We start from the raw sequence: 26832 nt of genomic DNA, 5'->3' as shown, positions 1-26832 counted from the left end.
ATTCCCTTCCGTTCTCTTTTTTTTTTAGCTGCCGGACACCTGGCATCTTAGTTCCTCAACCTGGGATCGAACCTGCGACTCCTGCTTTGGAAATTTGGGAGTCTTAACAACAGAACCACAGAGAAGTCCCCCCTTCTATTTTTTAATGCTGAATAATACTCTAGTATATGTGCCTGCCCCACCGGCTTATCCATTGTTTGATCATGGGCACTTGAATTGCTTTCATGCTTTACTTACTGTGAGTAATGCTGCTCTGAACGTGGGTGTACAAGGCACCAGAGTGTGCTTTCAATTCTTCTGAGTATTTCCTCATAGGTAGAATTGCTGGATTGTATGGTTCTAAGATTTTTATATCCTGTGATGGAGAAAATGTTCACATACTGAGGTATGGGGGAGTCGATTTGGTTTATACATGGTTCAGCCTGAACTTTATGTGAACTAAGACAGCCTGTCAGACTCTCACAACACATCAGCTTTAACTGTTGGAGTAAAGAATGTCTGTCCTGCATGTAAAGATGGACCCCCTCTTCTCATGGTGTCCATGTTGACACTCTCTGGAAGATAAGGTTTCCTTCCCAGACCCCAGGGTCCTGCTGTCTCACTATCTGTGTACGAAGTCTGTCTCTTAAGAAAGCTTGAAAGAACATACTCTGTCATGTGTGATGTGTGTTCTTTGCTTGGATGAGGTGCAGGATTGTGCCAGACACCATGTTTCAATGGAGCAGCTCCTCAGAGCTCTCTGAGAAGGTGCCTCCCAGACTACAACCCTCAGTTTGGCTCAAATAAAACTCTTTCCTATTTCTATCAGAGATTGTTTACTGATTATTTCTATGGACACTTGCATTCACTTGTTCATCAAGGACCCCGAGAATTAGGGGCTATAAAACTGAAGACCCTGCTCCCACCTTCCCTATCTTTTTGCACTACTTGACTCCCTACAGCCTGCACATTACTTGAGACACTCCAGTGTGGGGACCCCCAAGCCCAGCTGGACCCCAGCCAGGAGAAGGGGAGCTTAACATCTCTGATGTGAATTCAAACAACACAAGCATGGAACAAGCATTGGGCCTGCGTCCAGACTTGCACAAAGGATTGGAAGAGGATAAAGGGGATGTGACTTGGTTCCCTTCTTCAAGTTTGCTGGGAGAGCTGAGCACAGAGGCAGGGAAGCGGAACAGGATGTAAGGTGTCAGGAGCTCTACACATAAGAGAAGGAGCAAAAACCCAGGAGCAAGTGAGGTGGGTCACTGGTGAGGGGCTGAGAAGATTTGGACACACATCAAAAACCCTGGATACAAACCACTGAAATGGGATTTAAATGCCAGAATTGACTCTTATAGGGCTTCCCAGGTGGCTGGGTGATAAAGAATCCTCCTGCCAATGCAGGAGACACAGGAGACGCGAGTTCAACCCTGGGTGGGGAAGATCCCCTGGAGAAGGAAATGGCAACCCACTTCAGTATTCTTGCCTGGGGAATTCCATGGACAGAGGAGCTTGATGGGCTCCATGGGGTCGCAGAGTGGGACACAACTGAGCGACTGAGCATGCACACTTACATTATAATGTTGATGCTCACATCAGGTTTTGAAAAGTCAGCTCCACAAGATTAAATTGCTTAAGCTGTTGTGCAGAGTTTTAGTTGGTTGTGTGGGGACTCACGGGAAACCCCAGAGCTGGTTGAAACAATTATTTTAAGGGAAGACATTTGAGATGCAAGGGACATAGAAAGAAGCCTTCTCTGAGCCTCCCTTTTCTGACTCAAAGCAAAAAATTCTGGTTAAGTACGGCTGCCAGAAACTGCCTCTTTGGGGAGAGGCTGCTCCCGAGAGGGTGATGGTAAGTTAAACTATGACAATAACTATGCTCTCTTGGAGTTTTCTAGCCTGAAGAAGCTGGAAAGTCCACTTACACCTGCAGAGATAGCATTATCACAAAGTATCTGACCTCATGTTTGCTCTCTCAACCTATTTGTTTTTCCTCAAGGAACTCATTGAAAAAAAAAGAAACACATTTGTTTTTCCCATAGAAGCCTTTTCTCCCTACCCCCATCCCCTACTCCCCTGCTCCCTACTGAGCTGGGTGTTGTTTTTTGTTTACTCGCTCAGCTGTATCCGTGTCCAACTCCTTGCGACCCCAGGTACTACAGCCCACCAGGCTCCTCTGTCCATGGAAATCCCCAGGCAAGAATACTGGAGTGGGTTGCCATTTCCTTCTCCAGGGGATCTTCCCAATGCAGGGCTCAAACCCGTGTCTCTTGCATTGGCAAGTGGGTTCTTTACCATTGAGCCACCTGAGAAGCCCAAGTTGGATATATAAGCCTGTAATTTTAATCATTTTAGCAAGTTATACCTTCTTTTAGCTTCCATACAGAATCATTTTCTCCTGTTAATCTGTCTTCTTTTTTTTTTGACAAGGTTCAGTCATAGAACCTAAGAGGAGAGAGGAAATGTTTTTCTGCTCCAACAGCGGCAAGATTTAAATGTTTCAACAATGTAATGTGCTACAGAATAAAATATGTGGGGGACTTCCCTGGTGGTCCAGTGGCTAAGACTCAGCACTCCCAGTGCAGGCGGCCCGGGTTTGATCCCTGGTCAGGGAACTAGATCCCACATGCCGCAACTAAGACCCAGCATAGCCCAAGAAATAAAAATAAATATTTAAAAAAAAAAAAAAAGAATAAAATATGTGGTCAAGTTTAGGAAGTAGAGTCTAGAGTTCATCCATTTAACGGTGCCAAAGGGACCTCTCTGTGCTAGACGCTAAACTAGGCATCAGGGATTTAGAAGCAAAGAACACTGTCAAATTTAACAACAGTGGGACATTTGGAGACACCTTATACTGAAATAAATTTCACATGGTTAAAAGATTAGGCCATGCCGCACAGCATGTGGGATCTTAGTCCCCCGATCAGGGATCAAACCCACACCTCCTGCACTGGAAGTGCAGAGTCTTAATCACAGGACCACCATGGAAATCCTTAAAGATGATAACTTTTCAAAACAACAAGAACGTAATAGGAGAACCCACACAAAGCATTTAAAATAACTCTTTGAAATTGTTGCCGTTCCCTCGCTAAGTAGAGTCCAGTTCTTCGTGACCCCATGGACTGCAGCACGCCAGGGTTCCCTGTCCTTCACCATCTCCCTGAGTTTGCTCAAACTCATGTCCATTGAGTCTGTGATGCCATCCTACCGTCCCATCCTCTGTCACCCCCTTCTCCTCCTGCCCTCAGTCTTTTCCAGTATCAGGGTCTTTACCAGTGAGTAAAGTCTTCCCATCAGGTGGCCAAAGTATTGGAGCTTTAGCATCAGTCTTTCCAGTGAATATTCAGGTTTGATTACTTTTAGGATTATATTAGGACAGATATTTAAGCCTTGAGAATTTTTATGTCCAATATCACATAGATCACATTGTACAGAATTTAGAAGATCCCAATTGTCAGGCTGTTATGATTCATGTGAGCTTTTTTTTTTTGCTGCAGACTTGTGGGACCCTAGTTCCCCAACCAGGGATCAAACCCAGGGCCTCCACAGTGAAAGCACAGAGTCGTGACCAGTGGACCTCCGGGGAGTTCCCAACTCAGGAAAATGCAATGCAGATCCATCCCTGCCGCTTTCTCCTCACCCTCTCATCTCTACAGTGTCGTTTACCTTTGCATTCATCTCACGGTTACTGTAAAAATGTAAGACAGATGCTTACATTGCTTTTTCATTTTCATTCAACAATTACCCTTTTTTTTTGTTTTAATTTTTACTTATTTTTGGCTGTGCTGGGTCTTTGTTGCTGCCCAGACCTTCGCTAGTTGCGATGAGTGATGGCTGCTCTCTAGTTGCAGTGGGCAAGCTACTCCCTGGGGTGGCTTCTCTTGCTGGCGGAGCACCGGCTGTAGAGCCCATGGGCTTCAGTAGTTGTGGTTCACGGGCTCTAGAGCACAGGCTCAGTAGTTGTGGTACATGGGTTTAGTTGTACTGTGGCATGTGGAATCTTCCTGGACCAGGGATTGAACTCATGTCTCCTGTATTGGCAAGGGAATTCTTTACTATTGAACCACCAGGGAAGCCCTACCCTTACGAGATGGCTCACTCTCTCCGCTGGTTTCCCAGCCTCATGACCTCTATCTCTTAAATAGTAGCATCTGTTCTTTTTCATATACATCTCCAAGTTTATGAAATTAAATCTCAGATGTGTAATCATGGTTGAGATTGGGTACTTTGTGTATATATTCAGTTCAGTTCAGTCACTCAGTTGTGTCTGACTCTGCATTAAATATGAATATTTTAAGTTGACCCTGAAAACACTGGCCTGTGATTCACAAGCAGAAGACCTGTCCCCCGTGGCATACACTGATTTTGTCTCACATCCTGTACTACATAAATGGACTCAGGACTCCCCTGGTGGTCCAATGGTTAAGATTCCAAGCTCCCAATGCACAGGGCCTGGGTTCGACCCCTGGTCAGCAATCTAGATCCCATATGCCGCAACTAAGATCCAGCACAACCAAATAAATATATATATTTTTAAAAAGTAAAAAAGATGAATGGACTCAGGCCATGTGCTCTTTTTGGCTTGGTTTCTTTCACTCCGTTTTGAGTTTGCAGGTCCTTCTGCGGGACTGTTGCATGAGGCTAAGATGACCCCTACTCATCACGGCAGTAGGGTCCTACATCATGTCATCATATTGGACACCTTAAACCTACCCAGGGCTATTAGTCAATTGCATATTAGTAAGGCTGAAAGGGAAAAACATGGCAATGTCACAGAGTACCCATAAATCATGTAGACTTTTTAATTTTTGCTTCTTTTCATTCTTTTTCCTTTGTACACACTATTGAAAATTCCTATCCTCTAATCCACTTATTACTTATTTATTTTTGGCCAGGCTGGTTGGCCTGCAGGATCTTAGTTTCCTGACCAGGGATTGAACCCGCACCCTTACACTGGGAGCTTGGAATCTTAACCACTGGATCACTAGGGAAGTCCCTAACTCACTTATCATCTTTTCCATTTTCTCTGCTCTCCTACAGATGCTCTCGAGATGTTAGATAGCATCAGTGACTCAGTGGACGTGAATCTGAGCAAACTCTGGGAGATACTGTAGGACAGGGGGAGCCTGGCATGCTGCAGTCCATGGGGTGGCAAAGAGTCGGACACGACTTAGAGACTGAACAGCAACAACAGATGCTCTCTACTGTATTTTTCTTCTCCTCCATTGAGTTTCTCAGCTCCAGAATTTCTGTTTGGTTCTTTAAGATCTGCATCTCATTGGCAAAAATTCCACTTTATTTTTTTGAGATTTCATTGAATTTTCCTTTGGCGTTTTCTCATGGAGTTTCTTCAAAACAGCATTTTTGAATTGCTTATTTGCTTGTTCACAAAATTCTGTGTCTTGAGGAACCCAGTGATTAGGATTCTGTGCTTCCACTGTCGGGGGGCCAGGTTCAATCCCTGGTTGGGGAACTAAGATCCCACAAACAGAGCAGGCAGAAAAGGAAAGAAAAAGTTTGTATGCCTATGTGCCTTTCAGATCGATTATTGGGAAAGTGTCACTTTCTGTTTGTAATGACATGTTTCTTTGATTTTTCTTTTCTTTTTTTGGTAGTTTTCCATTGGTGCTTTCTCATTTTAAGGAGCAAGCACCTCCTTAAGCCTTTGCTAGCCACATTCAGTGGGGTATTCTTTTTAATGATAGTGGTGTATTATCTGGGGCTTTCTCTTTCTCTCCCTACACTTGCTCCACTTTTCTTGCTCCCTCTGTGGGAGAGTTCTTAAGCTTTTCTGTCTCTCTGCTCTGACAACTCACCAGGCTGCCTCCTGGAAGCCTGCCTCTGGATTCCCAGAAGGTGGCTCTAGAGCTCCAGTCTGTGGGCGCCCTCGCCCAGAGCAGGGGCCGGTTTGCTGAGCCTGCTTCTTGTCTGTAGAGTTCCTATGGGCACTGCAGGTGGAGGGTCCCACAAGGAGCCCCTGGAGAGAGGGGGCAGGTGTGGGTCCAGCCCTTGGGGCACTGAGGGCGCCCGTGGACCCTGTAGGGAGATTCCCCTGTGTGCTGCTCCCAGAGGCTCGTGATTGGACTCACCGTTGAAAGCAATTGTTTTAGTGCCCTTTGGAATGCCTGTCTGCCTCTTTCCCAAGATCCTTTGTCTCCATCATGGAGGTCCCGCCTCCGGAAGCTGGTGGCGCTGTAGACAAACCGGTGTCTCCAGCGGTGCCTTGCCTATCTCGGGGAGCAGAGCACTTACTCACCACTTTTCTTCTCCTTGGTGGGAGAGGTGGTCTCTGGGTAGATCAGCCCCCGGAGATGTTCCCTGGGAAAGAGGGCCAGGCTGAAAGCTGAGAAATCCTCTCTTGGCCCCCTCTGCTGTGACTACATTGTCTTGGCACGCTGGAATCTCCCCCAGGGAAAACTCACTTTCTGTGATTACTTTCTCTGTGTGTCGGAATTTGCCCAGGTCAATTTTCCCCACCGCCACCACCGCAAGGGAGATGGGGGCAGGCTCACTGGCCCTGCAGGTTCTGCAGCCCATGCAGAGGTCCATCTGCCTGGCACTAAGATGCACAGATAGGCGAGATTCCTCCCAGGTTCCTTGACACGTGGCGCTAGGTCTCACAGGCGCCCGCTTTTGTTCTGTCTGTTGTTTTGTGCTTCGTCGCTCAGTTGTGTCCGACTCTTTGCCACCCCATGGACGGTAGCCAGCCAGGCTCCTCTGTCCCTGGGGATTCTCCAGCCAAGAGTAGTGGAGAGGGTTGCCATCCCCAACCCAGGGATTGAACCCCGGTCTCCTGCATTGCAGGCGGATTCGTTTTAGAAAGAGGCTAAAAGGAGGCAGCAGAGGATGAGATGGTTGGATGGCATCACTGACTCAATGGACATGAGTCTGAGCAAACTCTGGAAGATAGTGGAAGACAGGGAGGCCTGGCGTGTTGCAGTCTATAGGGTCGCAAAGAGTCCGACACGACTGAGCACACACGTATATTTGCACCACGTCTCACCATCTAAAAATATTAATTTGTGTATGTTTACTAATGTTTTTGGAGTGCCCCTCCACGGGAAAAGCAGCCTCCCTGAGAGCAAAGATTGTTTTTCATCCTTATATTCGCAGAGATTAGACATAAGAAGCTCAATTCATGACTGAAGATCAAATGAATGAGGCTATTAGTTGATTGCTTGAATCAGCTTAAAACATTTCAGTGTATTAGTTGCATTCCATCTGAAAAGACTGTAATCTTCTTAAACTATAAACTCTTATGGGTTGGCCTGTGTCTTCTGTTTCTCTAGAGAAATGGAGACTCATGGGTACTTTTATTTTATTTGCGGAGAGGGGAGGGGGTTGCTGTGCTAGGTTTTGTTGCCGTGTGCTGGATTTCTGTAGTTGCAGTGAGCAGGGGCTACTCTCTGGTTGAGGTGCCTAGGCTTCTCATGGCGGTGGCTTCTCTTTTTGCAGAGCATGGGCTCTTGTAGTTGTGGCTCACAGGCTCTGGAGCATGGGCTCAGTAGTTGTGGCACACGGGCTTAGTCGCCCTGCGGCATGTGGAATCTTCTCAGACTGGGGATCAAACCCATGTCCCTTGTGTTGGCAGATGGATTCTTAGCCACTGAGTCACCAGGGAAGTCCTGGTGGGTGCTTTTTAAGGTAATATGCTTAGGATAGTATTTGTTTTGGCTTGGGGGTTTGGGGGTGGGTTTCGGTGGGTATTTGTGTTTTGGGGAGATGATATCTTAGAGATTTAGATGAGGTGACAGAAGAAGCCATGTAACTATCTGGTAGAAGGACATTTTAGCCTTCAACCTATAGGGAGAAGTCATCAAGATAAGCATAGAGAGAGCCTCTGTAAGTACAGCTAAGGCAGGGCTTCTTAACCTTGTTACTATTGACATTTGGAGACTGATAGTTCTTTGCTGTGAACACTGTAATGTGCGCTGTAGAATGTTTAGAGCATCCTTGACTTCTACCGACTAGATCAGCAGTCTCCAACATTTTTGCCCCCAGGGACCAGTTTCACGGAAGACAATATGTTGATTCAATAAATTTATATATTGCAGAAAGATTACCACCACAGCATTAGCTAGCACCTGCATCCCATATTTAACCTTTTTTTTTTTTTTGTAGTGAGAACATTTAGGATGTATTGCCTTAGCAACTTTCAATGCACAATACAGGATTATCAGCTATAATCATCATGCTGTACATTAAATCCCTAGAACTCATCAATCCCGTAGCTGGAAATTTGTACCCTTTGAACAACAGGCAGAGATTCTGCATTTTAACAAGCTCCTGGGTGATGCCATGAGGTTGGTTTGTGGGTTTCACTTTGAAAAGGAAAATTAATCTGTAGTGAAAATTGTTTTCCAGATACCCACTGCTCAAAAATCAATAAAGAGGCCAGGTTGGTGGAAAGAAATATTTGCTTTATTTTGGATGTTGGCAATGGGGGGGAGAGGGTGGGATGTGGAATCCTGCCCCAAAGTCCAGCTACCCCCACCCCACTGACAACCAGTGGGTGAGAGCTTTTTTAGATGGGGGGAGGGAGCCATCATGAAGAAACAGCACAGTCAGCTCTGACAGTCATCTTGAAATTAATTGGTCATCCATCAGTGGTCAGATCAGCATCATCTCAATTGTTTTCAGTGCTGTTTGTCTTCAGCTCCAGGATTGGATGGTTCCCATATCCTTAAGCAGAGAAGGCAATGGCACCCCACTCCAGTACTCTTGCCTGGAAAATCCCATGGACGGAGGAGCCTGGAGGGCTGCAGTCCATGGAGTCCCTGAGGGTCGGACACGACTGAGCGACTTCACTTTCACTTTTCACTTTCATGCATTGGAGAAGGAAATGGTGACCCACTCCAGTGTTCTTGCCTGGAGAATCCCAGGGACGGGGGAGCCTAGTGGGCTGCCATCTATGGGGTAACACAGAGTTGGACACGACTGAAGTGACTTAGCATTAGCATATCCTTAAGGCCAGTTCTCAGAACTGTGGCAGCTGTTGTCATGGCTGCAGTCTGGTCATCATGTCCTTAACTTCTTTCACCTGGTGGGGGTTTCAGTCTCTACAGGACAGCTCATAGGATATGGCTCAGAATACTGTCTATAGACCTGGAGAAGGAACTAAAGGTTCTTGACTTTGCTTAATGACTAAACTGGCATTATTTGGTCTCCTTTGACTGTCTTCCTTTGTGTCTGCATCTTCTTACTTCTCTGACTAAACTTATTCCTTGGCTGAGGTTTCCCCACAGACAACAGACAGGTGGAGGATGAGGTTGGAGAGGGGAGGATCATAGGGTCCTGCTCCATTTCAAATCTGTGCTTAAAAAACATCAGATTAATGACAGAAATGGGAAAGATCTACAGGCTCCAGAAGACCAGGGATCAGATTAGTGGATGAGGATGGAAGACATGGAGCGGGCGGGACTAGGGTATGGCTGTCAAGGGATGTATTTAAGTCTTGATGCGAGTTTTGCCCGTTCTTATTACTAGAAGCACATTTGGATAACAGGATGTCAGATGCAGACGACACTTCAGAAGGTAAGTCAGGGCCTCCCTGGTGGGTCTGTGGTAAAGAATCCACCTGCCAATGCAGGAGACATGACTTCAGTGCCTGGTCTGAAAAGATTCCACATGCTGCAGAGCAGCTGAGCCCATGTGTTACCACTACTGAGCCTGTACTCTAGACCCACCCTATGAGCTGCAACTACTGAGTCCACGTGCTGCAACTATAGAAGCTCGCATGCCCTAGAGTCCATGCTCTGCAATAAGACAAGCCCTTGAATGGAGATGCTCACGCATTGCAACAAAAAGTAGCCCCTGCTCGCTGCAACTAGAGAAAAGCCTGTGAAGCAAGGAAGACACTGCACAGCCAAAAATAAACAAATAAATGAAATTACTTTTTAAAAAAAGGTTAGTCAGAGGAGAGAGAACTGAAGGAAAGGTATGTGAAGAAGTTGAACACAATTGACAAGGCTGGTGGAGACGGCTTAGTAGCTGTCATCTGAGGGCAAATCCAGTCAGAGGCAATGCCAAGTCTGAGTCTGAATTCCAGATCTCCCCTTTGTTAACTCATGATTCCTCTGATCCTTGAGAAATGGGCACTCTGATCCCTCTTGAAAGTGAAAGTGAAGTTGCTCAGTCATGTCCCACTCTTTGTGACCTCGTGGACTGTAGCCCACCAGGCTCCTCCGTCCATGGGATTCTCCAGGCAAGAAAACAGGAGTGGATTGCCATTTCCTTCTCCAGGGGATCTTCCCAACCCAGGGACTGAACCCAGCTCTCCCACATTGCAGGCAGACGCTTCACCTCTGAGCCACCAGGGCAACCCTTAGGAGGATGATTATGTCACGGTATATAGGCTCCACCAAGAAATCTGGTTTGGAGAAGCAGCTAAGCATCTCCCTGTGAGCTGAACAAAGGACTTCAGTCTTCAACAGTCAGGTTGAAGGGAGGGGTTCTCTGAGGCTGGCCATTATGTATGATTATAGGTGGTTCTAGCAGTAAAGAAACATCTGCTGGATCATGGAAAAAGCAAGAGAGTTCCAGAAAAACATCTATTTCTGCTTTATTAACTATGACAAAGCCTTTGACTGTATGTATCACAATAAACTGTGGAAAATTCTGAAAGAGATGGGAATACCAGACCACCTGATCTGCCTCTTGAGAAATTTGTATGCAGGTCAGGAAGCAACAGTTAGAACTGGACATGGAACAACAGACTGGTTCCAAATAGGAAAAGGAGTACGTCAAGGCTGGATATTGTCACCCTGCTTATTTAACTTATATGCAGAGTACATCATGAGAAACGCTGGACTGGAAGAAACACAAGCTGGAATCAAGATTGCCGGGAGAAATATCAATAACCTCAGATATGCAGATGACACCACCCTTATGGCAGAAAGTGAAGAGGAACTAAAAAGCCTCTTGATGAAAGTGAAAGTGGAGAGTGAAAAAGTTGGCTTAAAGCTCAACATTCAGAAAACGAAGATCATGGCATCCTGTCCCGTCACTTCATGGGAAATAGATGGGGAAACAGTGGAAAGAGTGTCAGACTTTATTTTGGGGGGGCTCCAAAATCACTGCAGATGGTGACTGCAGCCATGAAATTAAAAGACGCTTACTCCTTGGAAGGAAAGTTATGTCCAACCTAGATAGCATATTCAAAAGCAGAGACATTACTTTGCCAAAAAAGGTCCGTCTAGTCAAGGCTATGGTTTTTCCTGTGGTCATGTATGGATGTGAGAGGTGGACGATGAAGAAGGCTGAGGGCCGAAGAACTGATGATTTTGAACTGTGGTGGGTTGGAGAAGACTCTTGAGAGTCCCTTGGACTGTAAGGAGATCCAACCAGTCCATCCTAAAGGAGATCAGTCCCGGGTGTTCATTGGAAGGACTGAAGTTGAAGCTGAAACTCCAGTACTTTGGCCACCTCATGCGAAGAGTTGACTCATTGGAAAAGACTCTGATGCTGGGAGGGATTGGGGGCAGGAGGAGAAGGGGATGACAGAGGATGAGATGGCTGGATGGCATCACCTGCTCCATGGACGTGAGTTTGGGTGAATTCTGGGAGTTGGTGATGGACAGGGAGGCCTGGGGTGCTGCTATTCATGGGGTCGCAAAGAGTCGGACATGACTGAGCAGCTGAACTGAACTGAACTGAGCAGTAAAGAACCTGCCTACCAATGCAGGAGACACAGGAGACTCGTGTTCAATCCTTGGGTCAGGAATATGCCCTAGAGAGGACATGGCAACCTAATCCAGCATTCTTGCCTGGAGAATTTCCATAGACAGAGGAGCCTGGAGGGCTACAGCAGTCCATGGGGTCACAAAGAGTCCGACACGACTGTAGAGACTTAGCACGCATGCATAATAACAACAGCAATGAAAGCAAGTCAAAGAAACAGTTCCAACATGGAGTCAGAATTGGCTCTTCCTTGCAACAATCTTAGTTCGCCAACCAGGGATCAAATCCATGTGCCCTGCATTGCAAAGCAGATTCTTAACCATTGGGCTACCAGGGAAGTTCCAGCAAAGCCTTTTTAAAGACAAGAAGAGAGAGGGGCTCCCTGGTTAGCTTATGTACAATTTTCTGGTTAATGGTGGAGTAACGGGGCTTCCTAGGTGGCTCAGCAGTAAAGAATCCACTTACCAATACAGCAGATGCGGGCTTGATCCCTGGGTCGGAAAGATCCCCTGAAGAAGGAAATGGCAACCCACTCCAGTGTTCTTACCTGGGAAATCTCCTGAATAGAGGAGCCTGGCAGGCTACAGTCCATGGGATTGCAAAGAGTTGGACCTGACTTAGTGACTAAACAAGAGGGTGACGTCACAGGGATTAACATTATCCATCCTTAGGCATCAGTAGGTCTGGGGGCTACAGGCTCATGGTCATCAAGTAGTTAAAATCTTCCATTTGAATGGGGGGGTGGTTCTACCTTCTGTACAACAACTCAAGAAATGTGCATGCGATATTATTATCTTGATACTTCAGAGAAGAGCTAAAGGAGAGGATATGGGGGAGAGTCTCCTCAGGCAAGCCCCATAGAGCCCTCCTTGGTTACGTTAGCAGTATTTAATACCGTGTGTATATATATTTTAAATATTTTATTTTATTGGCTGTACCATGTGGCATGTGGGATCTTAGTTCCGCAACAAGGCATCGAACCTGTGGCCCCTGCATTGGAAATGTGGAGTCTTAACACCGAAGCATCAGGGTTAGTCCCTAATATAGTGTATATTTTAATAGTCTGTGTATGTGTGGTTCCACTGAAGTGTGATGTCCATGAAAACAATATTATCATTATTAGACTTTTATTAGAGTAGGTTTAGCTTCACAGAAAAAATTGAACAGAGGGACAGAGATCTCTCTCAAACCTCCTGTGCCCACACAGGCATTGCTCCTCCCTGTAGCAAGATACCACACTGAGTGGTACATATATTCAGTTCAGTTCAGTTGCTCAGTCGTGTCCAACTCTTTGCGATCCCATCAATCACAGCATGCCAGTCTTCCCTGTCCATCACCAACTCCCGGAGTTCACTCAAGCTCACGTCCATCCAGCCATCTCATCCTCTGTCATCCCCTTCTCTTCCTGCCCCCAATCCTTCCCAACATCAGGGTCTTTTCAAATGAGTTAACTCTTCGCATGAGGTGGCCAAAGTACTGGAGTTTCAGCTTCAACTTCAGTCCTTCCAATGAACACCCGGGACTGATCTCCTTTAGGATGGACTGGTTGGATCTCCTTACAGTCCAAGGGACTCTCAAGAGTCTTCTCCAACACCACAGTTCAAAAGCATCAATTCTTCGGTGCTCAGCTTTCTTCACAGTCCAACTCTCACATCCATACATGACCACTGGAATTACTGTTGATGAACCTATATCAGTAGGTCACAATCATCCAAAATCTATAGGGTTCATTCTATGGGTTTAGGAGAGCAGTGATCTTGTTTTCCCATTTCATTGCTGGTGTTCCTAAAAGAATACCTGAATTTGAGAAAAGTTATTAGTAAAAATGGGATGAATGACAAGGATAAAATGACGTACATTGGATTGAGTTGTTTGTATTCCCTACTTGCAGAAAAAAAAAAAAAAAGAATCCAAACTAGGGATTCAAGGAATCTATATTTAGATGACCCTTTCCTGTGGTGGGACTTACCTTGTGGCTCAGTTGGTAAAGAATCTGCTTGCAATGTGGGAGACCTGGGTTCGCTCCCTGGGTTGGGAAGATCCCCTGGGGAAGAAAAAGGCTACCCACTCCAATATTCTGGCCTAGAGAATTCCATGGGCTGTATAGTCCATGGGTCCGCAAAGAGTTGGACACGACTGAGTGACTTTCACTTTCACGTTTCCTGTGGTGGGTATTTAGATAGCAACAGTGACAACAGAGGAGGCTTTAGAGAAACCAGTAAGAAAGTCATTGTCAACTACAAACTGGCACTTACCAAGAGCACTGCCAGTGACTGAACGAAAAAGGCATTTGCCATCTGCCCCTTCGGAGATTGAACCCAATGCTGCTATAGCTGTTGACCTTCAACAATCCCTGAGGGAGTTCAGGGCACAGTGAGGCACTCCGTGCTCCAGGGAATCTGGTGGGACAGGTCTTCAGATAGTTAGATGTTTTTAAGAATAGATTTTATGAAGTCAAGGGCTTCCCTTGTAGCTCAGTTGGTAAAGAACCTGCCTGCAGTGCAGGAGACATGGGTTCGATCCCTGGGTCTGGAAGATCCCCTGGAGAAGGAAATGGCAACCCACTCCAGTATCCTTGCCTGGAAAATCTCATGGATAGAGGAGCCTGGTGGGATGCAGTCCATGGGGTCCCAAAGAGTTGGGCACAACTGAACTACTCACACTTACTTTATGATCTCAATCCTTGCATCTCCTCATACCTAAGGAAGCAATAAATCCCTTCATGGTGACATCAGATCTTCATGACTAACAAAATCCTTTTGTAAAATGAGTGCTAAGCTGGGAGGACCCTATGCCCGAAGGGCGGTGGCCAAGAGGAGTTACCCCATGTCCGAGGTCAGGGGCAGCGGCCGGGAGGACCAAACCCACGTCCAAGGAGCGGTGGCTCGCGGGTGCAGGAGGGCCTAGAGGAGCTATCCCACGTTGAAGGTCAGGAAGGGCAGCAGTGAGGAGATACCCCTCCTCCAAGGTAAGGAGCAATGGCTGCGCTTTGCTGGAGCAGCCGTGAAGAGATACCCCATGGCCAAGGCAAGAGAAACCCAAGTAAGATGGTAGGTGTTGCAAGAGGGCCTCAGAGGGCAGACACACTGAAACCATACTGACAGGAAACTAGTCAATATAATCACACTAGGGCCACAGCCTTGTTTAACTCAATGAAACTAAGCCATGCCCGTGGGGCAACCCAAGATGGGCGGGTCATGGTGGAGAGATCTGACAGAATGTGGTCCACTGGAGAAGGGAACGGCAAACCACTTCAGTATTCTTGCCTTGAGAACCCCATGAACAGTGTGAAAAGGCAAAATGATAGGATACTGAAAGAGGAACTCCACAGGTCAGTAGGTGGCCAATATGCTACTGGAGATCAGTGGAGAAATAACTCCAGAAAGAATGAAGGGATGGAGCCAAAAGAAAAAGAATACCCAGCTGTGGATGTGACTGGTGATAGAAGCAAGGTCCGATGCTGTAAAGAGCAATATTGCTAGGAACCTGGAATGTCAGGTCCATGAATCAAGGCAAATTGGAAGTGGTCAAACAAGAGATGGCAAGAGTGAACGTCGACATTCTAGGAATCAGCGAACTGAAATGGACTGGAATGGGTGAATTTAACTCAGATGACCATTATATCTACTACTGCGGGCAGGAATCCCCCATAAGAAATGGAGTAGCCATCATGGTCAACAAAAGAGTCCGAAACGCAGTACTTGGATGCAATCTCAAAAACGACAGAATGATCTCTGTTCATTTCCAAGGCAAACCATTCACTAGCACAGTAATCCAAGTCTATGCCCAAGCAGTAACGCTGAAGAAGCTGAAGTTGAACGGTTCTATGAAGACCTACAAGACCTTTTAGAACTAACACCCAAAAAAGATGTCCTTTTCATTATAGGGGACTGGAATGCAAAAGTAGGAAGTCAAGAAACACCTGGAGTAACAGGAAAATTTGGCCTTGGAATACGGAATGAAGCAGGGCAAAGGCTAATCGAGTTTCACCAAGAAAATGCACTGGTCATAGCAAACACCCTCTTCCAACAACACAAGAGAAGACTCTACACATGGACATCACCAGATGGTCAACACCGAAATCAGATTGATTATATTCTTTGCAGCCAAAGATGGAGAAGCTCTATACAGTCAACAAAAATAAGACAGGGAGCTGACTGTGGCTCAGACCATGAACTCCTTATTGCCAAATTAAGACTTAAATTGAAGAAAGTAGGGAAAACCACTAGACCATTCAGGTATGACCTAAATCAAATCCCTTATGATTATACAGTGGAAGTGAGAAATCGATTTAAGGGCCTAGATCTGAGAGATAGAGTGCCTGATGAACTATGGAATGAGGTTCATGACATTGTACAGGAGACAGGGATCAAGACCATCCCCATGGAAAAGAAATGCAAAAAAAGCAAAATGGCTGTCTGGGGAGGCCTTACAAATAGCTGTGAAAAGAAGAGAAGCGAAAAGCAAAGGAGAAAAGGAAAGATATAAGCATCTGAATGCAGAGTTCCAAAGAACAGCAAGAAGAGATAAGAAAGCCTTCCTCAGCGATCAATGCAAAGAAATAGAGGAAAACAACAGAATCGGAAAGACTAGAGATCTCTTCAACAAGATTAGAGATACCAAGGGAACATTTCATGCAAAGATGGGCTCGATAAAGGACAGAAATGGTATGGACCTAAAGAAGCAGAAGATATTAAGAAGAGGTGGCAAGAATACACAGATCAGATCACATCAGTAGCTCAGTCATGTCCGACTCTTTGCGACCCCATGAATAGCAGCATGCCAGGCCTCCCTGTCTATCACCAACTCCCGGAGTTCACCCAGACTCAGGTCCATCGAGTCAGTGATGCCATCCAGCCATCTCATCCTCTGTCATCCCCTTCTCCTCCTGCCCCCAATCCCTCCCAGCATCAGAGTGATTGCCAATGAGTCAACTCTTCGCATGAGGTGGCCAAACTACTGGAGTTTCAGCTTTAGTATCATTCCTTCCAAAGAAATTCCAGGGCTGATCTCCTTCAGAATGGACTGGTTGGATCTCCTTGCAGTCCAAGGGACTCTCAAGAGTCTTCTCCAACCCACCACAGTTTAAAAGCATCAATTCTTCGGCACTCAGCTATCTTCACAGTCCAACTCTCACATCCATACATGACCACAGGAAAAACCATAGCCTTGACTAGACGGACCTTTGTTGGCAAAGTAATGTCTCTGCTTTTCAATATGCTACCTAGGTTGGTCAAAACTTTCCTTCCAAGGAGTAAGAATCTTTTAATTTCATGGCTGCAGTCACCATCTGCAGTGATTTTGGAGCCCCCCCAAAATAAAGTCTGACACTCTTTCCACTGTTTCCCCATCTATTTCCCATGAAGTGATGGGACCAGATGCCATGATCTTCGTTTTCTGAATGTTGAGCTTTAAGCCAACTTTTTCACTTTCCACTTTCACTTTCATCAAGAAGCTTTTTAGTTCCTCTTCACTTTCTGCCATAAGGGTGGTGTCATCTGCATATCTGAAGTTATTGATATTTCTCCCGGCAATTTTGATTCCAGCTTGCGTTTTTCCAGCCCAGCGTTTCTCATGATGTACTCTGCATATAAGTTAAATAAGCAGGGTGACAATATCCAGCCTTGACGTACTCCTTTTCCTATTTGGAACCAGTCTGTTGTTCCATGTCCAGTTCTAACTGTTGCTTCCTGAACTGCATACAAATTTCTCAAGAGGCAGATCAGGTGGTCTGGTATTCCCATCTCTTTCAGAATTTTCCACAGTTTATTGTGATCCACATACTCAAAGGCTTTGTCATAGTCAATAAAGCAGAAATAGATGTTTTTCTGAAACTCTCCTGCTTTTTCCATGATCCAGCAGATGTTGGCAATTTGATCTCTGGCTCCTCTGCCTTTTCTAAAACCAGCTTGAACATCTGGAAGTTCAAGGTTCACGTATTGCTGAAGCCAGGCTTGGAGAATTTTGAGCATTACTTTACTACTATGTGAGATGAGTTCAATTTTGTGGTAGTTTGAGCAGCCTTTGGCATTGCCTTTCTTTAGGATTGGAATGAAAACTGACTTTTTCCAGTCCTGTGGCCACTGCTGAGTTTCCCAAATTTGCTGGCATATTGAGTGCAGCACTTTCACAGCATCATTTTTCAGGATTTGAAAGAGCTCTGGAATTCCATCACCTCCACTAGCTTTGTTCGTAGTCATGCTTTCTAAGGCCCACTTGACTTCACATTCCAGGATGTCTGGCTGTAGGTCAGTAATCACACCATCGTGATTATCTGGGTCATGAAGATCTTTTCTGTACAGTTCTGTGTATTCTTGCCATCTCTTCTCAATATCTTCTGCTTCTGTTAGGTCCATACCATTTCTGTCCTTTATCGAGCCCATCTTTGCATGAAATGTTCCCTTGGTATCTCTAATCTTGTTGAAGAGATCTCTAGTCTTTCCGATTCTGTTGTTTTCCTCTATTTCTTTGCATTGATCGCTGAGGAAGGCTTTCTTATCTCTTCTTGCTGTTCTTTGGAACTCTGCATTCAGATGCTTATATCTTTCCTTTTCTCCTTTGCTTTTCGCTTCTCTTCTTTTCACAGCTATTTGTAAGGCCTCCCCAGACAGCCATTTTGCTTTTTTTGCATTTCTTTTCCATGGGGATGGTCTTGATCCCTGTCTCCTGTACAATGTCATGAACCTCATTCCATAGTTCATCAGGTACTCTATATATCAGATCTAGGCCCTTAAATCGATTTCTCACTTCCACTGTATAATCATAAGGGATTTGATTTAGGTCATACCTGAATGGTCTAGTGGTTTTCCCTACTTTCTTCAATTTAAGTCTTAATTTGGCAATAAGGAGTTCATGGTCTGAGCCACAGTCAGCTCCCTGTCTTATTTTTGTTGACTGTATAGAGCTTCTCCATCTTTGGCTGCAAAGAATATAATCAATCTGATTTCGGTGTTGACCATCTGGTGATGTCCATGTGTAGAGTCTTCTCTTGTGTTGTTGGAAGAGGGTGTTTGCTATGACCAGTGCATTTTCTTGGTGAAACTCGATTAGCCTTTGCCCTGCTTCATTCCGTATTCCAAGGCCAAATTTTCCTGTTACTCCAGGTGTTTCTTGACTTCCTACTTTTGCATTCCAGTCCCCTATAATGAAAAGGACATCTTTTTTGGGTGTTAGTTCTAAAAGGTCTTGTAGGTCTTCATAGAACCGTTCAACTTCAGCTTCTTCAGCGTTACTGCTTGGGCATAGACTTGGATTACTGTGCTAGTGAATGGTTTGCCTTGGAAATGAACAGAGATCATTCTGTCGTTTTTGAGATTGCATCCAAGTACTGCGTTTCGGACTCTTTTGTTGACCATGATGGCTACTCCATTTCTTATGGGGGATTCCTGCCCGCAGTAGTAGATATAATGGTCATCTGAGTTAAATTCACCCATTCCAGTCCATTTCAGTTCGCTGATTCCTAGAATGTCGACGTTCACTCTTGCCATCTCTTGTTTGACCACTTCCAATTTGCCTTGATTCATGGACCTGACATTCCAGGTTCCTAGCAATATTGCTCTTTACAGCATCGGACCTTGCTTCTATCACCAGTCACATCCACAGCTGGGTATTCTTTTTCTTTTGGCTCCATCCCTTCATTCTTTCTGGAGTTATTTCTCCACTGATCTCCAGTAGCATATTGGCCACCTACTGACCTGTGGAGTTCCTCTTTCAGTATCCTATCATTTTGCCTTTTCACACTGTTCATGGGGTTCTCAAGGCAAGAATACTGAAGTGGTTTGCCGTTCCCTTCTCCAGTGGACCACATTCTGTCAGATCTCTCCACCATGACCCGCCCATCTTGGGTTGCCCCACGGGCATGGCTTAGTTTCATTGAGTTAAACAAGGCTGTGGCCCTAGTGTGGTTAGATTGACTAATTTTCTGTCAGTATGGTTTCAGTGTGTTTGCCCTCTGAGGCCCTCTTGCAATACCTACCATCTTACTTGGGTTTCTCTTACCTTGGGCGTGGGGTATCTCTTCACAGCTGCTCCAGCAAAGCGCAGCCGCTGCTCCTTACCTTGGAAGAGGGGTATATCCTCACTGCTGCCCTTCCTAACCTTCAACGTGGGATAGCTCCTCTAGGTCCTCCTGCGCCCGCGCAGCCATGGCTCCCTGTATGTGGGGTGCTCCTTCAGGCCGCCTCCCCCGACCTCGGACGCCGGGCAACTCCTCTCGTTGCCACCCCTGACCTCAGACGCTGGGCATCTCCTCTTGGCTGACCCCACTGACCTCGGACGCGGTGTAGCTCCCCTCGGCCATTCCTGAGCAGTCACAGTCCGGCACTCTCTGCCGATGCCCCTGACCTCGGACGCGGGGCAACTCCTCTCGGCCGCCGCCCTTCGGGCATGGGGTCCTAATCACGATGGTGTGATCACTGACTTAGAGCCAGACATCCTGGAATGTAAAGTCAAGTGGGCCTTAGAAAGCATCACTATGAACAAAGCTAGTGGAGGTGATGGAATTCCAGTGGAGCTCTTTCAAATCCTGAAAGATGATGCTGTGAAAGTGCTGCACTCAATATGCCAGCACATTTGGAAAACTCAGCAGTGGCCACAGGACTGGAAAAGGTCAGTTTTCATTCCAATCCCAAAGAAAGACAATGCCAAAGAATGCTCAAACTACTGCACAATTGCACTCATCTCACACGCTAGTAGAGTAATGCTCAAAATTCTCCAAGCCAGGCTTCAGCAATACGTGAACTGTGAACTTCCAGATGTTCAAGCTGGTTTTAGAAAAGGCAGAGGAACCAGAGATCAAATTGTGAACATCTGCTGGATCATGGAAAAAGCAAGAGAGTTCCAGAAAAACATCTATTTCTGTTTTATTGACTATGACAAAGCCTTTGAGTGTGTGGATCACAATAAACTATGGAAAATTCTGAAAGAGATGGGAATACCAGACCACCTAACCTGCCTCTTGAGAAAACTTTATGCAGGTCAGGAAGCAACAGTTAGAACTGGACATGGAACAACAGACTGGTTCCAAATAGGAAAAGGAGTACGTCAAGGCTGGATATTGTCACCCTGCTTATTTAACTTATATGCAGAGTACATCATGAGAAACGCTGGACTGGAAGAAACACAAGCTGGAATCAAGATTGCCGGGAGAAATATCAATAACCTCAGATATGCAGATGACACCACCCTTATGGCAGAAAGTGAAGAGGAACTAAAAAGCCTCTTGATGAAAGTGAAAGTGGACAGTGAAAAAGTTGGCTTAAAGCTCAACATTCAGAAAACGAAGATCATGGCATCCTGTCCCGTCACTTCATGGGAAATAGATGGGGAAACAGTGGAAAGAGTGTCAGACTTTATTTTGGGGGGGCTCCAAAATCACTGCAGATGGTGACTGCAGCCATGAAATTAAAAGACGCTTACTCCTTGGAAGGAAAGTTATGACCAACCTAGATAGCATATTCAAAAGCAGAGACATTACTTTGCCAACAAAGGTCCGTCTAGTCAAGGCTATGGTTTTTCCTGTGGTCATGTATGGATGTGAGAATTGGACTGGGAAGGAGGCTGAGCACCGAAGAATTGATGCTTTTGAACTGTGGTGTTGGAGAAGACTCTTGAGAGTCCCTTGGACTGCAAGGAGATCCAACCAGTCCATTCTGAAGGAGATCAGCCCTGGGATTTCTTTGGAAGGAATGATGCTAAAGCTGAAACTCCAGTAGTTTGGCCACCTCATTTGAAGAGTTGACTCATTGGAAAAGACTCTGATGCTGGGAGGAATTGGGGGCAGGAGGAGAAGGGGATGACAGAGGATGAGATGCCTGGATGGCATCACTGACTCGATGGACCTGAGTCTGGGTGAACTCCGGGAGTTGGTGATGGACAGGGAAGTCTGGCATGCTGCGATTGATGGGGTCAAAAAGAGTCAGACACGACTGAGCCACTGAACTGAACTGAACTGTGACATTGAACTACCCCTTCACCAAACCTTATATGTTGACTTTCCCCATTGCTGCTTTGGAGCAGTCTCTCTGAGCTATCTGACATGCTGCCTCCCAGGCTGCAGTGCTCATTTTGCCCCAAATAAAACTTAACTCAGAACTCTCAATTTGTACATCTTTTTTTTTTAGCCAACATCATCCACATTGTGTATGAATATCTGGGCATTTCAGTCGCTGGAGAGGCAGGCTTGACCTGTGGCGAGAGGAAGGGGGAAAATCAGGCTTTTGAAAATGAAACTGACTTTAGCATCTCATTCCTGCCTTTCTCTCTTTCCTAGAAAGTACCGCAAGCACTCAAAAAGGAAACAAACCATGTTCACGGAGAAACAGTTGGCATATTTAAATTTTCTTAAAAATTAAAAAACCCATACCCCATCCTTGGCCTCCAGAGAGAAATGGCCTCAAAAATGGAGCTACACCTAACAGTCCTGCAGGTCAGAAAACAAGCCCCATCTCACCAGGCCACCTCATTTGTTGTTCTTCTTCAGTTGCCAACTCATGTTGCAACCCTGTGGACTGCAGCCTGCCAGGCTCCCCTGTCCTTCACCATCTCCCAGAGTTTGCTCAATTCATCCTCATTGAGTCGGTGATGCTATCTAAACATCTCATCCTCCGCCGCCCCCTTCTCCTCCTACCTTCAATCTTTCCCAGCATCAGAGTGTTTCTCAATGAGTTGACTTGTTGCATCCAGTGGCCAAAGTATTGGAGCTTCAGCTTCAGCATCAGTCCTTCCAATGAATAACCAGGGCTGATTTCTGGGATAATTCCTGAAGCTTGATACCATTGCAATCCCCAAGACTCTGAAGACCCAGACTACTACTCATACCCTATTACATGCTCTCCTAACCTCTAGAGCAAGATGGGCAAAATTTTTTGTAAAGGACCAGATAATAAACACTTGTGAGCCATACAGTCTCTGCCACAACTGTTAAATTCTGCCTTGATAGCAGCATAGGAGCAGCCATCGAGGTTGTGAAAACAAATAGATGTGTCTGTGTTCTCAAATGGGCTTCCCTGGTGACTCAGATGGCAAAGAATCTGCCTGCAATGCAAAAGACACCTGTATGATTCCTGGGTCAGGAAGATCCTTTAGGGAAGGAAATGGCAAACACTCCAGCATTCTTGCCTGGAGAATTCCATGGATATTTTGTGTTCCATATGACTTCATGGACGCATATTAGAAGTTCATATGTTATTGACATGTCATCAATTCTTCTTCTTCTTGTGCTGGTTTTTTTTTTTCTTTCCTCCCAACCATTTCAAAATGTAAAAGCTCTTAACTCATGGGCCATACTGAAACAGATGGTGGATCACAGAATTACCTTTAAGTGGCTTATCTTTAATCTCTCTCTTTATGTCTCCAAATTCCAGCTGCAGTGTTTGTACCATTGCCATTTATTGTTTAGTCATTCAGTCATAGCCCTCCAGGGCTTCCCTGGTGGCTCAGATGGTAAAGTGTCTGCCTGCAATGCGGGAGACCCAGCTTTGATTTCTGGGTCAGGAAGATCCCCTGGAGAAGGAAATGGCAATCCACTCCAGCACTCTTGCCTGGAAAATCCCATGGATGGAGGAGCCTGATAGGCTACAGTCCATGGGGTCACAAAGAGTCGGACATGACTGAGAGACTTCACTTTCACTATAGCCCTCCAGACTCCTCTGTCCATGGGATTCTCCAGGCAAGAATACTGGAGTGGGTTGCCATGCCCTCCTACAGGGGATCTTCTGAAATCAGGGATCAAACCCATGTCTCCTGCATTGGCAGGCAGGTTCTTTACCACTGAGCCACCAAGGAAGCCATGTTTTCTCCCTCAGCTCGGCTCAGTTGCTCAGTCGTGTCCCACTCTTTGCAACCCCATGAATCACAGCATGCCAGGCCTCCCTGTCCATCACCAACTCCCTGAGTTCATTCAAATTCATGTCCATCGAGTCGGTGATGCCATCCAGACATCTCATCCTCTGTCTCCTCTTCTCCTCCTGCCCCCAATCCCTCCCAGCATCAGAGTCTTTTCCAATGAGTGAACTCTTCGCATGAGGTGGCCAAACTACTGGAGTTTCAGCTTCAGCATCAGTCCTTCCAATGAACACCCAGGGTTGATCTCCTTTAGGATGGACTGGTTGGATCTCCTTGCAGTCCAAGGGATTCCCAAGAGTCTTCTCCAACACCACAGTTCAAAAGCATCAATTCTTTGGCACTCAGCTTTCTTCACAGTCCAACTCTCATATCCATACATGACCACAGGAAAAACCATAGCCTTGACTAGATGGACCTTTGTCGGCAAAGTAATGTCTCTGCTTTTGAATATGCTATCTAGGTTGTTCATAACTTTCCTTCCAAGGAGTAAGTGTCTTCTAATTTCATGGCTGCAGTCACCATCTGCAGTGATTTTGGAGCCCAGAAAAAAAAAGTCTGACACTGTTTCCACTGTTTCTCCATCTATTTCCCATGAAGTGATGGGACAGGATGCCATGATCTTCGTTTTCTGAATGTTGAGCTTTAAGCCAACTTTTTCAGTCTCCTCTTTCACTTTCATTAAGAGGCTTTTTAGTTCCTCTTCACTTTCTGCCATAAGGATGGTGTCATCTGCATATCTGAGGTTATTGATATTTCTCCCGGCAATCTTGATTCCAGCTTGTGTTTCCTCCAGTCCAGCGTTTCTCATGATGTAGTCTGCATATAAGTTAAATAAGCAGGGTGACAATATACAGCCTTGATGTACCCCTTTTCCTATTTGGAACCAGTCTGTTGTTCCATGTCCAGTTCTAACTGTTGCTTCCTGACCTGCATATAGATTTCTCAAGAGGCAGGTCAGGTGGTCTGTTTTCTCCTTACCTTTCACCAATACTCTTTTCACAATCTCTTTAGCAGTATTTCCTGAATTCTGCCCCTTGTCTTTATTTCAAGGTCAATGCTTTGTCCTAGATTGTGTAAACACTTTTCTTATCTAACTTAGTGGCCTTCACAAAGCTCTCCTTACCATCAGTTCATCTCCAGTCAACCTTGGAACATGCCATCAGATCAGTTATTAATGGTTTTGCTTAGAAGTTTGTTTTTGGGGAAAAAAAAAATTGTTTAGGGACCGTCCGGTGGTTAAGACTCCACCTTCCACTTCATGGGGCGTGAATTCTACCCCTGGTCGGGGAACTAAGATCCTGCAGGTTGAGCAGTGCAGCAAAATATATATATATATATATATATATATATATTTTTTTTTTTTTTTTTTTTTTTTAAGGGATTTCCTTGGTGGTCCAGTGCTTAAGACTTCACCTTCCAATGCAGAGGGTGCAGGTTCAATCTGGTCAGGGGCCTAATATCCCACATGCCTTGGGGCCAAAAAACCAAAACATAAAACAGAAGAAGAAAAAAAGGAAAATAAAATAGAAGAAATATTGTAACAAATTCAATGAAGACTTTAAATACGGTCCACATCAAAACATCTTTGTAAAAAATTTGTCACTTAGCCTTTAAGGTCCTTCATGCTGCTAAGTCGCTTCAGTCGTGTCCGACTCTGTGCGACCCCATAGACGGCAGCCCACCAGGCTCCCCCGTCCCTGGGATTCTCCAGACAAGAACACTGGAGTGGGTTGCCATTTCCTTCTCCAATGCATGAAGGTGAAAAAAGAAAGTGAAGTCACTCAGTCATGTCCGACTCTTAGCGACCCCATGGACTGCAGCCCACCAGGCTCCTCTGCTCATGGGATTTTCCAGGCAAGAGTACTGGAGTGGGGTGCCATTGCCTTCTCCAAAGGTCCTTCATAATCTGACTCAAATCCTTTTGTTTTAGAATATAACTTTTAAGTTTACATGTTTTTTTTTTTCAACTTTACATTTTCAAGTACAATTTTCCAGGCAATTTAAAACAAAACAAACCAAAAAAGGAAAACAAAAACAAGTGATGGTCAGACTTGGCCCAGCGGTGGACCGTGTACAGATATCCGTGCTATGGCACCCCCTAGTGCTGACCACTTTGCTTTCCCATACCTTGCCTTACCTTATAATTTAAGCTATAGTTTTTTCCAGAAATCACGTAGGGACGAGAGAACTGGGCCGTAAATAAGGCTGAGCACCTAAGAATGGATGCTTTCGAATTGTGGTGCTGGAGAAGACTCTTGAGAGTCCCTTGGATGGCAAAGAGATAAAACCAGTCAATCTTAAACGAAATCAACCCTGAATAATCAGAAGGACTGATGCTGAAACGGAATCTCCAATACTTTGGCCACCTGATGCAGAGAGTAGACTCATTGGAAAAGACCCTGATGCTGGGAAAGATTGAGGACAAGAGAAGAAGGGGGCGACAGAGATGGTTGGATGACATCACAGACTGAATGGACATGAGTTTGAGCAAACTCCAGGAGATAGTGCAGGACAGGGGAGCCTGGTGCTGCAATCCATGGGATCCAAAGAGTGGGACACGACTTAGGGGCTGGACAACAGCAGCAAATATCTTGCTCTGGGGGTTCAGATCCTTGCTTCACTTTCTGTGCCCATAGCCTCATTCCTGCTTCTCCCTGGCCATAGGTTGGCAGGGGTTCCACAAGCCAAGATGTGGAACAAGAGCCGTCCTCAGCTAGAAACATCAATTAAATGATTGAGTAAAATAAAAATGCTTCTGAAATCCTCTCCTCAGGATTGGTTCAAGAATTGTAGAGTGAAATCCAAGAAAGCCAAAGATGAGGATTTCCCATCAGAACAGCGAAAAGTTCTACAGCCATTCGCTGAGGTCATGGTCAAGATCGGCTCCGCCAAGGAGAACGTGGTTGCACCTCCAAGGTCCTCTCTGGCGCCACCCCTGAATCCCTAGTTTGTGCAGATCCTCTGATACCTTCCTTCCAGCTCAGCATATGGCCTGCCCTGAAGTCTCTCACAGACCATTCACTGGGCCACAAAATGGTCCACTTTGGCTGTTGCCAAGACCCGAATATATACTACCTCTATCCCATTGGAGAATCCTGAGCTGTCTCTACAAACCTCAATTCTAATTCTTTGGGCTCTTTTTTTTTTTTTTTTTTTTTTGCCACAAAGCTCTGTGAGAAGCTAGGCCCAGAAAGTCACATGTTATGATATGTCATGATTCCCATCCCAAGCTGGAATCAAGATTGCTGGGAGAAGTATCAACAACCTCAGATGTGCAGTTGACACCACCCTTATGGCAGTAAGCAAAGAGGAACTAAAAAACCTC

The 26832-nt window shown here is 45.6% G+C and overlaps 1 protein-coding gene across 1 annotated transcript; it reads left to right on the top strand.

Annotated features, from left to right (window-relative positions):
- The first annotated feature begins 1050 nt into the window (after positions 1 to 1050).
- On the top strand, positions 1051 to 26606 carry DPRX (divergent-paired related homeobox). Its single transcript, XM_027514495.1, is given in 5 exon segments — positions 1051 to 1181; positions 21934 to 22012; positions 22015 to 22089; positions 26281 to 26425; positions 26428 to 26606. Coding segments are annotated over 5 exon segments (609 nt in total).
- The last annotated feature ends 226 nt before the right edge of the window (positions 26607 to 26832 follow it).

The sequence above is a fragment of the Bos indicus x Bos taurus genome, chromosome 18 (genome assembly GCF_003369695.1).
Source record: "Bos indicus x Bos taurus breed Angus x Brahman F1 hybrid chromosome 18, Bos_hybrid_MaternalHap_v2.0, whole genome shotgun sequence".
Classification (NCBI taxonomy): domain Eukaryota; kingdom Metazoa; phylum Chordata; class Mammalia; order Artiodactyla; family Bovidae; genus Bos; species Bos indicus x Bos taurus.
The sequence above is the reverse complement of the archived record's forward strand: the minus strand, read 5'-3'. Positions and strand labels throughout refer to the sequence as shown.